The 14,928-nt window shown below is 42.7% G+C and overlaps 1 protein-coding gene across 3 annotated transcripts in view; it reads right to left on the bottom strand.

Moving 5' to 3' along the window:
• The window catches only part of AMN1 (antagonist of mitotic exit network 1 homolog), a 59,535-nt gene extending 49,633 nt beyond the window's left edge, over positions 1-9,902 (bottom strand). For all 3 annotated transcript variants that reach the window (XR_013995556.1, XR_013995557.1, XM_081083698.1), the window contains exons 1-2: positions 9,776-9,902; positions 1,254-1,386 (exon numbers count right to left, since the gene is read on the bottom strand). Coding sequence is in view for 1 of the 3 variants with exons in the window: in XM_081083698.1 (XP_080939824.1) it covers positions 1,254-1,386; positions 9,776-9,813 (171 nt within the window). In the remaining 2 variants the exon portion in view is untranslated. The remainder of the gene's footprint in view (positions 1-1,253; positions 1,387-9,775) is intronic.
• Positions 9,903-14,928: the final 5,026 nt, after the last annotated feature.

The raw sequence follows: 14,928 nt of genomic DNA, 5'->3' as shown, positions 1-14,928 counted from the left end.
ACATAAGGGACTTCGGAAAACTGTTGTCTTGGGGATGGAAGGTAGGAGAGGGGAACTTTTTTTTTTTTTCAGTATCCTTTCCTGTTTTGATTCTTATCTGCCTTCTTTCTTCTCCTCTTCCTCTTTTCTTCTCTAATTCAAATAATAATAATAAAGTTCTCTTTTTTGTTTTAATATATTTTTATTGATTTGAGAGAGGGAGAGAGAGATAGAAACATCAATGATGAGAGAGAATCATTGATTGGCTGCCTCCTGCATGCCCCACACCAGGGATCAAGCCCACAACCTGGTTCACAGGCTGATGCTCAACCACTGAGCCATGCCAGCTGGGCAAAGTAAAGTTCTCTTAAAAACAGCCCCCGCCCACCACACACACACACCTGAGGCTCAATGTCAGACAGAGTGGCAAAGCTAGAATTTTAATTCAGGTTGGAGACCCTTACTATATTTATTACCTTAAAGAATAGCCAATTTTAGCTTAGTTGTAGGGAGGGGAGTAAGTATAAATTAGTAGGAGTGAGGTATCTAGAAAAGAAATGTGAAGAGTTTAGAAAAATGATCTTTAACTGCTGGTTGTTATCCATGAATGGACAAAATCAATTTAGTAGGCTGTGGTCAACATTTTTTAAAGGAAATAAGACATAACAGAATAAAATAGAGAATATCCAAGTATAATGCACAGAGTACATTGAGTCCTCACTTAACGTCATTGATAGGTCTTATGACTCTAAGCCAAATGACATATACTGAAATCAATTTTATAGGCTAATTGATATAAACAAGAGTTAAGTTCTTATGGCATCTCATCAACATTATAACAAAATGATGTTATTGGAGGGCCTGCTGTACTGTCACGGTTAAGTGTGGTTTGTGTGCTAGAGTCACGATGTGACATATATTTCTTAGTGTGGATCTTTTTTGACCACTTATTTATTTACCCTGCACTTAATGTTTCACTCCTTCCAGATTTATTATGGTATAATTGATTAAAAAGTTTAAAACTTTTAAAAAACATGGAGATTAAGGTGCTGGTACTATGAAGACAAGGGAAGCAACTGAAAAATGGTAGGAGAGATTTTTTAGAACTATTACACATGAACATTCTGGGTTTCTAGAGAGAAAAGAAACCCTGATGCTTTATTATATCTTAAAATTATTATTAATCCTACCATATCCCATTGCTCCAGAAATCTGAAACCATATCCAAACAGTAAAATATAATATGCTTGCTTTATAGTTGTACATACTCTTACCTCACTTATATTTGAATCTGTTATCTGTCCCTGCAGGCTCATCATTCTAATCAGTCTATCTTTTATGTTGGGAGGCAAAGGCTTAATGTCTGTGATATATCTGGAAATATTCTTCGTGAAGCACCAAAGGCATCTGAAATACAAATGTGATATAGTAAATTATACTGTACCAGTACTGAGTCTTAACATTTATTTAATGCTGTTTGTTAGCACTTAGTCCTTTCATAAAGAGAGTACATTTTTAAATTTTATTTTTCAATTACAGTTTACATTTAACATTATTTTGTATTAATTTCAAGTGTATAGCAAAGTGGTTAGATAATTATATACTTTACAAAGTGTTCCTCCCAATATTTCCAGTACCCCCTGGCATCATACATAGCTATTACAACACGTTGAAGAGGGTGTATATTTTATACTAATATTTATAGCTTAAACTTCATAAGATTCCAAAGCTTAGTCTGTGCTCAGTAATGGACAAGTTTTTCTTCATCGTAGAAAAGTGATTTTTAACTTTTTCTCTTGCACACCTCATTTACTAAAATACATTTGAAATGGCCAAAAACAGTGTTTTTTCTAAGTCAGTCTAATTCCTAAAGACACAAGATTTCAGTCCCATATTCCTAAGTAAGCATTAAACTAGGGCCTACTAATAGAAAAGTTCTATCTGTTAATCCATCAAACTCATTTTCACTATTTTTCTTAAAAATTATGCAGGTAATGAAATCATTAGAGAAACTATAACCACAAAGATTCCACAAATAGTACAAATCATATAGAAAACAAACTTAGTGCCAGGATTGTATATGCTTAAAGCAGAGTTTTCAGAGCATGCAACCACCAAGATGCATGTGACCAACATACCCATATGTGGCCTAAAATTCCAACTATATGAGAAACCCACACTTTAAACAAATAAATATAAATCTTATTTAATTTCTGCCTAAAAACACCCCAATATACATAATGTTACATTCACGAATAAATGTGGTCATTCACTTGAATTTTTTTAGTGCAATCTATTTTTTCTTTTCCTCTTTGGGTAGCCTCTGTCTTTCCCTCTTATCCTTCCCTCTTTCATTAGTTTAATTCTTCATGCTAAATTAGTGTACAGTCTTTCATATTTTTCTCTGTGCTTGTACAAACATGCACATACTCACATACACTTAAAGGGTGAGAGGAGGATCATAGTTTCCTAAAATGTCAGCATTCTACACTCACTTTTCTACACTTTATTTTATTTAATATCTTAAGAAATTCTTTAAAGCATCAAGTACAAAGTGTTCCCCCCAATATTTCCAGTACCCCCTGGCACCATACATAGCTATTACAACACTGTTGAGCATCAAGTACAGTTTTATGCCTTAGCCGGTTTGGCTCAGTGGATAGAGCATCGGCCCGTAAACTAACGGGTCCCAGGTTCAATTCCAGTTAAGGGCACATACCTTGGTTGCAGACAAGGCCCAGTCCTGGTTGGGCACATGCAGGAGGCAACCAATCAATGTGTTTCTCTTACATCGATGCTCCTCACTGTCTCTCCCCTTTCCCTTCCACTCTGTCTAAAAATCAGTGGAAAAATTTCCTTGGGTGAGTATCAACAAAAAAGAATAATTTACCAAGAATCGAACCAGCAACGTCTTGGTGCATGGGGCAATACCCAACTAACTGAGCCACACCGGCCAGTGCCATTTGACAGCATTTTATCCACTGAAAACTTCTTTTAAAATTGGAGTGGCAAAAAAAAAATTGGACTCAATCCTTTCAAACCCTGCTGCTGCTTTAACTAAGTTTATGTAATATTCTGAATCCTTTGTTGTCGAAAAATCTTCACCAGAACTCAATTCCATCTCAAGAAACCACTTCCTTTGCTCATCCATAAAAGAAGTAACTCCTCATCTGCTGAAGTTTTTTCATGAGATTGCAGCAATTCAGTCACGTCTTCAGGCTCCACTTAAAATTCTAGTTCTCTTGCTATTTCCATCCCACCTGCAGTGACTTCCTCCACTGAAGTCTTGAACCCCTTGAAGTCAACCATCAACTTCTTCCAAATGCTTGTTAATGGTGATATTTTTACTTCTTCCCATGAATTATGAATGACATCTAGAATGGTGAATCATTTCCAGAAGGTTTTCAATTTAATTTCCCCAGATTCATCACTATAATCTACCATCACTATCCTGGCAGCTATAGCTTTACAAAATGCATCCCTTAAATAATAAGACTTAGGAGTCAGAATTACTACTGACTCATGGGCTGCAGAATGGATGTTGCGTTAGCAGGGTTTAAAATATTAATCTCATGTACATCTCCATCAGAGCTTTTGGGTGACCAGATACATTGTCAATGAGCAGTAATATTTAAAAAGGACGCCCTGACCGGTTTGGCTCAGTGGATAGAGCGTCGGCCTGCGGACTAAAGGGTCCCGGGTTCGATTCCGGTCAAGGGCATGTACCTTGGTTGCGGGCGAATCCCCAGTGGGGGGCGTGCAGAAGGCAGCTGACCAATGTTTCTCTCTCATCAATGTTTCTAACTCTCTATCCTTCTCCCTTCCTCTCTGTAAAAAAAAAAAAAAAAAAAAAAAAAAAAGTCAATAAAATATATATTTAAAAAAAAATAAAAGGAATCTTTTTTTCTGAGCAATAGGTCTCAATAGAGGGCTTAAAATATTCAGTAAACCCCACTGTAAACAGATATGCTGTCATCCAGGCTTTGTTGTTCTAGCTATAGAGCACAGGCAGAGTAAACTGAGCATAATCCTTAAGGACCCTAAGATTTTTGGAATGGTAAATGAGCATTGGCTTCAACTTGGAATCACCAGTTGCATTAGACCCAAGTAGGAGAGTCAGCCTATTCTTTGAAGTTTTGAAGCCAGGCATTGCCTTCTACTCTCCAGCTATGAAAGTTCTAGGTGGCACCTTCTTCCAATAGAAGGCTGTTCTGTCTACATTGAAAACCTGTTGTTTAGTGTAGCTACCTTCATTAATTATCTTAGCTAGATCTTATGGATAACTTGCTGTAGCTTCTACATCAGCACTTGCTGCTTTACCTTGCATTTTTCTATTATGAATTTGGTTTCTTTCCTGAAACCTCCTGAACCAACCTCTGCTAGCTTCAAACTTTTCTTCTGCAGATTTCTCGCCTCTCAGCTTTCATAGAATTGAAGAGAGTTAGAGCCTTGCTCTGGATTAGGCTTTGGCATAGGCGAATGTGATGGCTCGTTTGATCTTCTATCCAGACCACTAAAACTTGCTTCATATCATCAATAAGGCTGTTTCATCTCTTATCATTCATGTTTACTGGAGTAGCACTTTACATTTTATTCAAGAACTTTTCCTTTGGATTTATAACTTGGTTATCTGGAGCAATAAACCTATCTTTTGACCTATCCTGGCTTTTGACATGCCTTTCTCACTAAGCTTAATCATTTTTAGCTTTTTATTTAAAGAAACCTGTGACTCTTCCTTTTACTTCAATACTCAGAGGCCACTATAGGGCTATTAATTGACCTAATGTCAATACTGTTGGATCTCAAGAAACAGGGAGGCCCCAGGAAGGGGAAAGAAACGGGGGTGGGGGTGGGGCTAGCCAGTCGGTGGAGCAGTTCAGACCACACACATTTATCAATTAAGTTTGCCTTCTTATGTGGATGTGGTTTGCAGGGCCCCAAAACAATCACCAATTACAATAGTAACATCAAATATCACTGATCACAGATCACCATAACAATAATAATAATAATAAATTTTGTAATATTGGGAGAATGAACAAAATGTGACACAGAAATAGCAAGTGAGGAAATGCTATTGGAAAAATGGCACCAATAGACTTGCTTGACCCAGGGTTGCCACAAACCTTTGATTTGTAAAAATTATGAAACACAATAGTGAGGTATACGTGTACAACATTAGTATGTAGCTGCCACCACATACTCTTTTTTTTTTTTTAAGCAGCTATTAACCTGCTCATAAGCTCGTGTTGAAACTGAATGCCTGAGCATGAGACCTTGTGACTGACTGTACGGTCTGATATCCTTATTTTGACATGGATCAACTTGGACTCTTATAAGTTTAAGTTATAAGAGAAGGACCAAAGGCCTTGCTGACCATATGGAAATGGTATATTCAAATTGATAAACTGGTACAGCCACTATGGAAAACAGTATAGAAGGTCCTTAAAAAATTAAAAATAAAACTACTATATAACCCAGCAATTTCACTTCTGGGTATTTATACTTTTGAAATGATATATGTCCCCTATGTTCACTGCAGCATTATTTACAATAGCTAAGATATGAAAGCAATCTAGGTGTCCATTGATAGATAAAAGGATAAAGAAGATATTACTCAGCCATGCGACAACGTGGATGGACCTAGAGAGTATTATGCTAAGTGAAGTAAGTCAGACACAGAAGGACAAAAACTATATGATTTCACTTACAAGTGGAATCTAATAAACAAAAGTGAATAAACAAAATAAAACAGAAATAGACTCAGAGATATAGAGAACTGATAGTTACCAGAAGGAAAAAACGGTGAAGGGGATTGAGAGGTACAAACGTCTAGTTATAAAATAAATAAGTCACAGTGATATAATGTACAGGGATAGGGAATACAGTCAATACTATAGTAATAACTTTGTACAGTGACAGATGGTTACTAGATTTATCACGGTGGTCACTTTGTAAGATACACAGGTGTCGAGTCACTGTGTTGTACACCTGAGACAAATATGATGTAGGTCAACTATAATTTTTTTTAAAGTCACATTTGGCCTGGCTCTAGAGCAGTGGTTCTCAACCTTCTGGCCCTTTAAATACAGTTCCTCATGTGTGACCCAACCATAAAATTATTTTCATTGCTACTTCATAACTGTAATGTTGCTACTGTTATGAATCGTCATGTAAATATCTGATATGCAGGATGGTCTTAGGTGACCCCTGTGAAAGGGTCGTTCGACCACCAAAGGGGTCGCAACCCACAGGTTGAGAACCGCTGCTCTAGAGGGATCTTTGTTTTTTTGTGGAAAAGTGAGTTTTGGGCGATACTTTATCTGCCACTCAGACCACCTGAAGCAAAGCCATTGGCTCAATGAGACTCTTAATTCACAGAAGTTTCCCTAAGTGTCTGGGCCTAGTTCAGTGATGGTTCTGCTCAGTTGAAAGCTGATGGTTTCACTGGTTGTCAGTAGCTGTCCAGCTGAATCAGAACTTTGGAAGATAGGCTGCAGTATGGGCTGATCAGGGCAATGTGTGAATAAAAGCTGTTACCCTTACCTTAGACCAGGGGTAGGAAAACTATGGCCCATCAGCCAAATCTGGCCTGTTGCCTACGTTTGTAAATAAAGTTCTCTTGGAACACAGCCATGGCCAGTCATGTATGTTTTGTCTATAGCTGCTTTCACACTATAATGGCAGAGCTGAGACCACAACAGATCATGAAGACAATATTCATACCTACTTCTCTGTGGGCCACTCAGAAAGGTCACCAGAACACCTAATGATATCACCAAGGACATTCAAACTGCAAGCCAGGAAAACTGCCACCCTCATTCCACCATCTAAAGATTCAAGCTCAAATCCGGACATTTTCTTGACTGGCTGCTCTCCAGACTCAGAAACTGAGTTTATAATTGCTCCAACTATGATTCTTTGTCTTTTTTGTTCCATAGAAATGCCTCTTATTAAATACCTGATTGCTTATCTATAATAATAAAAGGGTAATATGCTAACTAGACCAGAAGTCTTTCAGATGTCATTCCGGATGTCCTTCCTGACAGAGCCGGGGCTGGAGGGAAGCCAGCCCGGGTCCCGGGTGTCTGCGGGCAGCTCGAGGGAAGCCAGCCCGGGTCCCGGGTGTCTGCGGGCAGCTCGAGGGAAGCCAGCCCGGGTCCGGGGTGTCTGCGGGCAGCTCGAGGGAAGCCAGCCCGGGTCCCGGGTGTCTGCGGGCAGCTCAAGGGAAGCCAGCCCGGGTCCCGGGTGTCTGCGGGCAGCTCAAGGGAAGCCAGCCAGGTCCCGGGTGTCTGCGGGTAGCCTGAGGGAAGCCAGCCCGGGTCTCAGGTGCCTGCCAGTGGCCGGAGTAGGGAAGCCCGGGTCCCGGGTGCCGGAGGGAAGCTGGTGCTGGTAGCCGGGAAAGGAAGGCCTACTCTTGCACGAATTTTCATGCATTGGTCCTCTAGTACCATATAAAGGCCTATCTGAGATGGAAACTTACCTGTAACACTGCCCCCTGAAAGAAGACATCCTCATGTTTATCCTGCCCTGAGCAACGATGACACAGTTCAGTGCAGTGAGGCACTAATGCAGTACTGAAAGCCTTACTTCCACCAGGTCCAAAAGCTTTCTGTGATTCCCTCCCAAAGGAAGGCAGTGTGCTGCACACATTAGAACCTAAGGAGTTTACTGGAAAGGACATCGACAGAGGACTGCCTCATTAGAAGAGACCTTATCCTCTGCAAAATCTCAACACTTACAGCAAGAATTTATAACTCTTTAGCCAGAGTTATATGAGATAACCGCATAGCCTTAGACATCCTAACCACCCAACAATAAGGTGCTTGTGCTGTAACTGGTAACAAGAAAAAAAGTTTTATGTTAATAAATCAAGAATTGTTACCCAAATCTTAAAAGGTCTTACTTAAAGATCAGATAACAATCTTTCATCAAACAGGCAACACTTCTTTCACTGATTTATTTAATTGATTACATTTTGGCACTGGGGAATCTCTACTCTAGGGAATTTTTCAATCCTTGGCTATCATTCTCATAATCACCATATTAACCTTCCTAGAGCACTGCATCCTCTCAAGAGTTGTAAATGCCTTTCAACAACCACTCACATCCAACGTTATCACCAGGATTGGACAACTTGAAGAATTCAGTGATCCCACCAGCCATGTCCAGATGACTTGGCACCTGTAGGGAACACAGTAATCGTATGGCCATCCATCCCAATGACTACATCAACAGTGGTAGCGAGAGTAACACTATACTGGTTGACACCCTTAGCCTGCTGAATGACCAAAAGGAAGGATTTAAAAAATAAAATAAAATAGATACCAGGCTTGAAAATCCCTCAAGCAGAGCAAACCAGTTTGGCCACATAAGCAAAAGTTACTCTAGTTTATTTCATGAACAAAGTGATATTCAAGAGATTATTTCTTATAAATGCCTTTGATAATCAACTTAAATGATCTCCCTAAAATTGTATAAGATAATCACTTTTAACCAATCACTCTCACTTTAGAAGCCATCCTGACAGGGGAGGTGCATGTCATAGAAATAGAACAGTTGTTTTACAACTATTCACACAGAAAAGACATTTTTCTTACAGACCCTGGGAAACCAGACCCGTTACAAGAAGAACATGGCCTAACGATAAGGCAGCCTTGACCCCAGATGAGCTCCTCAGGGAAAAGCAGATACATTTTAAGCGCAGATGGAGGACAGAGCCTATCTGAAGGCAGACAGCGTTCCAGGGCTAATCTTTGCAGCGACAACGATGGGAAGCAGACCCTGGGAACTCACTAGTTTTAATCCCCCACCTGACCCCCACCCACCCTCTATCCTAGCTAATAAAAGCCGCGGTGGCACAACGCCCCAAGATGGCAGCCCTCAGGTTGTCACAAGATGGCCGGCAGGGGAGGGCAGTTGGAGGCGACCAGGCCTGCAGGGGAGGGCAGTTGGACATCCCCCAAGGGGTCCCAGGTTGGAGAGGGTGCAGGCCGGCTGAGGACACCCCCACCCCTGCACGTGCACCGGGCCTCTAGTCCTTACACAGTATAAACACTGGCTTGAAATGAAACGTCAGAGCGGTGCTTTGGGGGTATTGCACCTGTCACTCTCAGATCGCTGGCCATCTGAATAGTGAAAATCACCGCAGAGATTCACCCTCGTCTCTACCTATGTGCCTCTGGTAGCTCCGGGCACCAGGACTCCTCCTGTCCCGTTTCCCAGCCACAGGCTCTGAAATAAAACTCTCTGAAAGCTCTTCTGACACTAGGCATCCTTCTACATGAGGCCTTCCCATGTGAAGTTTATTGCTCACTACAGTCCCAGAGGCGGGCACCGTGACAGAACTTTGTGGGTCAAGCGCTCGGCACCGGGGCAGCTTGTCGCTCGCCCACCTCACACAGCGGTGACGCGGGTCACCCCGCCTGAGAATCGCCCCGCGCCCGGCACAGGGACTGGGCGGAGCCTCGCGGAGCGCGGCGGTCGCGCAGCCCCGGCCAGCGGTTCCTTCCCCCAGGGCTCCCAGCCCGTCACAAACGGGCCCCGCCGGGAACGCGGACATCACGTGGGGACGTCCCGGGCGGCGGAGGGAGCGACCCCCTGCCCCGCGGCCCCCTGGGCACCACTGTCACCGACGCGGAGACGACAAGTGAGGAGCCCAGTGGAGAAACACCGGCGGGGCCTCTACGTGGGTCCGGCGGAGGAAAGGGGCGGGAGGGAGAGCAGCGCAGAACCGGGCCGGGCGGGGGAGGTGCTGGGCCCGGGCGAGGAAGAGGAGGGGGCCGAGCGGACTCACAGATCCAGGAGCTGACTGACCGGCTCCGGGTGGAGCATCGCGGCGGTCCCTCGAGAGCCTCCTCCGCGGTCCCAGGGCCGCTTGTACCCAGCCAGAGACCGTCCTTCAACTCTTGCTCCCCACACAAACGTAGGACCTCGTGACGTCACACGGCGTCTTCCGAAGACTGGGACGGCATCGGCGAGGAGCACCCTGGGGGCGGAGTCTCTGAGAGCTTCGCGGCAGGGGCTGGGCGATAAAATATAGACTAGCCCTAAGCTCGCGTGAAGCACCATGGGAGTTGTAGTTCTTCCACCGCGCGGGCTCCAGCTCCTGGCGGTTTCCCCGGGAGATGCAGTCTCACGCGCAGCCCAGCCGGTGCGCCTCTGGCCGCGGTTTACTACGGGGCCGCATTTGATGCTGCGACATACGTTTAGCGGTGCAGAGTCTGGAGAGCTCTTTGGACACGGGCTCCATTACCGTTAAACCGAGCATTTTAGAGGATCCGGGGATAACTGCGGTTTACTGAGCACTTTCTGTGATGTGCGCACTGCGCTCTGTGCCTCCAATAATTAACCATGCTTATTAATCCTGTGAAGTTGGAGTTATTGAGACTTATTTTACAGATGAGAGCATTACATGCTAACAACAACCAAAAAAGCTCCGTAAGAACGTCCTCACGGAGGTAGAGGTTTTATGTTACTATCAGAAAGAATTCTAAATGTCCACCCAGCAGTGTCATGAGGCTCTGGCTTGAAATAAAGGACAAATAATTATTAAAGGATCTTAGGATATTCAGGTCAGAAGCACAACGAGGCACTACTCATAGTGTTGCGAAAAAGAGAAGCTGAGAGGTATTATTATTATTATTATTATTTAAATTATAGTTGGCATATAATAGTGATTGGACGTTTATGTACTTTACGATGTGATCACCACACTAAGTCTATAACCACCAGTCACTGTGCCAAGTTATTTCAATCTTGAGCTCAGAGTTTTTATAATAAAAAGTCACATTCCTGAGAAAAATCAGTGCTGCATTCTCAGCCTTTGGACTAGTTCACGATGGTCATCAGCCAGATGTCAGGTGGCCTGGAGACTAAACATTCTTTCCTGCTCTCCAGCGGGTTGGACGTAGACAAGCTCAGGGGAGGCCCTCGGGCCTCACAAACCCGGAGACTGAAGGCAGCCAACCGCCCGGGGTGGTCTGAACTTAAAATTCCTAACGAAAAGCAAAGGGGTGGGTAGTCACATCATAGGCCTGCAGCTTCCCTGACAAAGGTCAGTCTTTACCTTTGGAATTGTCTGTTGTCTTTGTGCATCTAAGATAACATACCTTTGAAATGTCAGAGTAGTTTGTTTTTCCAGACCCCTTTGCAGGCACCACCTCGGGCCCCAGAGCAGGAGACCACAGAACCCCTCTTGGTTATCTTATTCCCCTGCATGCCATTGAAACAGGCATTTTAGGGGAATATAGGCAGGTTTAGGGAATTTTTAGAATTGGGGTCCATGGAAAAAAACAGGGCTACAGACTGGGAGAGGGTACATTTCCATAACACAAGGAAGCCAGGGGCAGTTATATTTCCATGAGACAAGGGAACTGGAAGTAGCCAAAAAAGGTCTATATTTACAAAACAAAGAAGGAAGAAAGCAGGGAAGGAATAGGAGGACAATGAGGGAGGAGGGCCTCAGGAGTCACTATAGTAACCAATCCCAAAAGGAATATTGACCAATCACAGAGGATGTCAGGACATAGGAACTGCAGCCTTTATAAACCATGGAAACAGGAAGTCGGTGGGACCCTTTCCCCCTCCCCACATGGGAGTCCATTCTGTGGGGGTCTTTCCCTCTCCCCAATGGGAGTCTGTACTTGTTTTTCAATAAATCTCCACCTTTGCTATTCTACCCTCTGTCCATGGGTTCATTCTTCGACTCTGGCGGACAAAGAATCCGGGTTCCAGTCCAAAAATTCCATTTCACCATCTCTATGAGCTGTAAATGTTAATTATTAACTATCCTGTACCCAACCAATGTAAAAGAAGTATGTGTCTATGTTTTGCTTCTTATCCAGTCTCAGAGATCTCCCCACTTTGCTCTCTCCTGCCCCCTCAGAACTATAGATGAATTTCACGGAACCTTCCTTTTGGCTTTTTCTTTGAGTCTAATAATGTATAAAATAAGCTGCAAAAGTGCTATTCTCTGGAGCGTTTTCTCAATCTGTTGAGATTTTGCTTCCCGGCAATTGTCTTATTTGGTTCAAATAAACTTTCTCTTAGGCTGGATATTCTATCACCGACAATATATATATTTATCTCCAGGCACAACTGAAATGTTCAAAAATTTAAGTTCCCAAGCTAGTTAAAGCAAGAACAGAATAGCTTTGTCATACCTCAGCCTTCTTGATTGTAAAATTTAGCAACTTGACCATAGTGATTCCATTTTGTTTCTTCACTCTTTTCTCATAAAGAAGGAGCACCTTTCCCCAGGTGGAATTCTCTCTCGTTGGACATGCTGCAGAGTACATGCTACTTTTTAGTGCTTTTTCATTCTTCCTTGTAGGTTAGTTTATTGTTAACATTACTGTCTTCCCTTTGCAAGCTCTTGAAAGTTGGAACCCAGTCTTTTCATCTCTTCAGGAAGCTGCTCATTCATCAGAACATGTTTATGAAGCACCGAAGGAGGGCAGGGGTGGTGCTAGTGGCTGAGGACTCAGCAGTGGACACTTGCCCCAGACAAGTAAAAGGACAATCAGAATAACAGTTAAATGCTAAAATGGAGTTAGTTCTATGACAGCACCCATGGAGGGGTGGGCTGAGCAGGTCAAAGAGAAAAGGGTGATCTGTTAGGGACTTCAACTAGTTTGGGATGGCTACATGGAGAATGCTGAGAGGTAAGTGTAGAGCAGGGGTTGGCAAACTTTTTCTATAAAGGGCCAGATAGTAAATATTTTGGAGTTTGTAGGCCATACTGGCTTAGTCACAACTACTCAACTTTTATCTCAAACACAGCCAAAGACAGTATGATATGGGGCAGAATAGAATATTGGGGAGCAGCTAATTGTAAGAAGTATTCATCATGCTCTGTTAACTGTGATTATTGTGCTCTGACTAAAGAAAGCATAGGGGACCTGGGAGCTCACCCGGAAATACAGCCCATCCTCCCCATTTGGAGCTGCCCACAGACAGTGCTCAGATTACGTCAGACTCGAAGTAGGTGGTTTTGTGGTTACGTCGCCGTCACCCATTTATTTATAAAAAAAAAAAAAAAAAGTTCCGTCATTTATGGTTTTTATTATTTACCACAAGTAAAGGTCAGGAATTGTTATCTTTCTTTTAAATTTTTTTACTGTGTCACTTCATTACTGCTGTGTATGTGCTCCATGTGAGTGACGTAGGTGCTTACGTAGGTAGGTTCCCACTTGCAGTGAAAATCGAGTTTCATTGTGCTGTAGGAACAGATCTCCGACCTAACCAGAGGACCTACTGTATTATCATGAAAAGATTAACAGTCTTGTTGCAGAAACCAGAATGGCAGCCCATTGAAGACTCCAGTCCTTTTGTCTGGAGCCCTTTGAAGACCTCTGCCCTTGCTTATCACTAAGCCCTTTGAAGACCCCAGGCCTCTGTTTACCTGTTAAGTGCCCATTTGGCTGGATTCCCAGTAGGGGGTGTGCAGGAAGCAGCCGGTTGATGATGTTTCTCATTGATATTTCTGTCTCTATCCTTCTCTCTTCTTCCCTCTCTAAAATTCAATAAAAACGTATTTTAAACAAACAAACAAACAAGGGCAGGGCCCTGTGCAACTGCACAAGTGGCCTACCCATGAAGATGGCTCTTGGTGCATCCAAGCTCAGTACTTCCCAAAGAAAGTTAGTTCCAGCTACTGAGTGCTCAGGAACTCTCTGCCAAAATAAAATTCAGTGACAAATAAGAATACAGGGAGACATTTTTACTAGCTGTGAAAGGGAACCAGACTTTCAGAAGTAGTGGCTTATCAAATACAATAAGAAGAATTTGTAGATCACATGATATGAGAGAGATTTATAGCCCAGATGTGGCAGTTGACAGTTCAGATTGGGTAAGAACAGGATGTTCCTGTCTTTTGGTAAGGAAAACAGGATGTTATTATTTTTGTGGTTTATCTTGGAAGCAAGGCTTTTAGGATTTCCTGTTAGTCAAGGCTTTTAGGAAGTTCCTGTTATTCATGGTTTATCTTGGAATGCAAGGTTATTAAGAGTGAAAGTCTCACCCTAGCCGGTTTGGCTCAGTGGATAGAGCACGGACTGAAGGGTCCCAGGTTCAATTCCGGTCAAGGGCACATGCCCAGGCTGTGGCTTGATCCCCAGTAGGGGGCATGCAGGAGGCAGCCGATCAATGATTCTCTTTCATTATTGATTTTTTTTTTTCATTAATTCCAGAGAGGGAGAGCGCGATCGAAACATCAATGATTGACATTTATTGAGTGGTTAGAATAATGCTTTGTACACAGTAAACATTTTACAAAGTTCTAACTTATTTAATCCTCAAAGCAACCCTGATTGGTAGGTATTTTTACCATTATAGCCCATTTTCCAGATGAGGAAACAGAGATGCAATGAGATTAAGACACATCCCAAGCCCACGTGGCTAATCTGTTGTAGAGCTGGGATTTGAAACCAAGCAATTAGGATGCAGACCTGAATTCTTAAGCATGACTATGTAAATTGCTGACTCCACATTTTAAAAATAAAAACTTCACTGTCTTCACAATTACAAATTATAAATATCAAAGATTTAGAGCTAATGGATATCTTAGCTATAATTTATTCCAACATCTTAATTTTGTAGTTTGAGAAACTTTCAGAAAAGTTTCTTTTTTTTTTTTTCAGAAAAGATTTCTGGCAAAGAGGGGACTAGAACCTCAGTTTGCCAATCCCTTGATCAGTATATAATTATAAACCTGAGCCCGGCCAGGGTGACTCAGTGATTGTCGACCTATGAACCAGGAGACACTGTTCGGTTCTGTCAGGGCACATGCCAGGGTTTTGGGCTTGATCCCCAGTAGGGGGCGTGCAGGAGGCAGCCGGCAAATGATTCTCTTTCTTCATTGATGTTTCTATCTTTCTCTCCTCCTCTCTTCCTCCCTGAAATCAATAAAAATATATTTAAAAAACAAACAACAAACACCCAAACCTG

This window comes from Myotis nattereri (genome assembly GCF_964212035.1).
Source record: "Myotis nattereri genome assembly, chromosome: 2".
Lineage (NCBI taxonomy): Eukaryota > Metazoa > Chordata > Mammalia > Chiroptera > Vespertilionidae > Myotis > Myotis nattereri.
The sequence above is the reverse complement of the archived record's forward strand: the minus strand, read 5'-3'. Positions and strand labels throughout refer to the sequence as shown.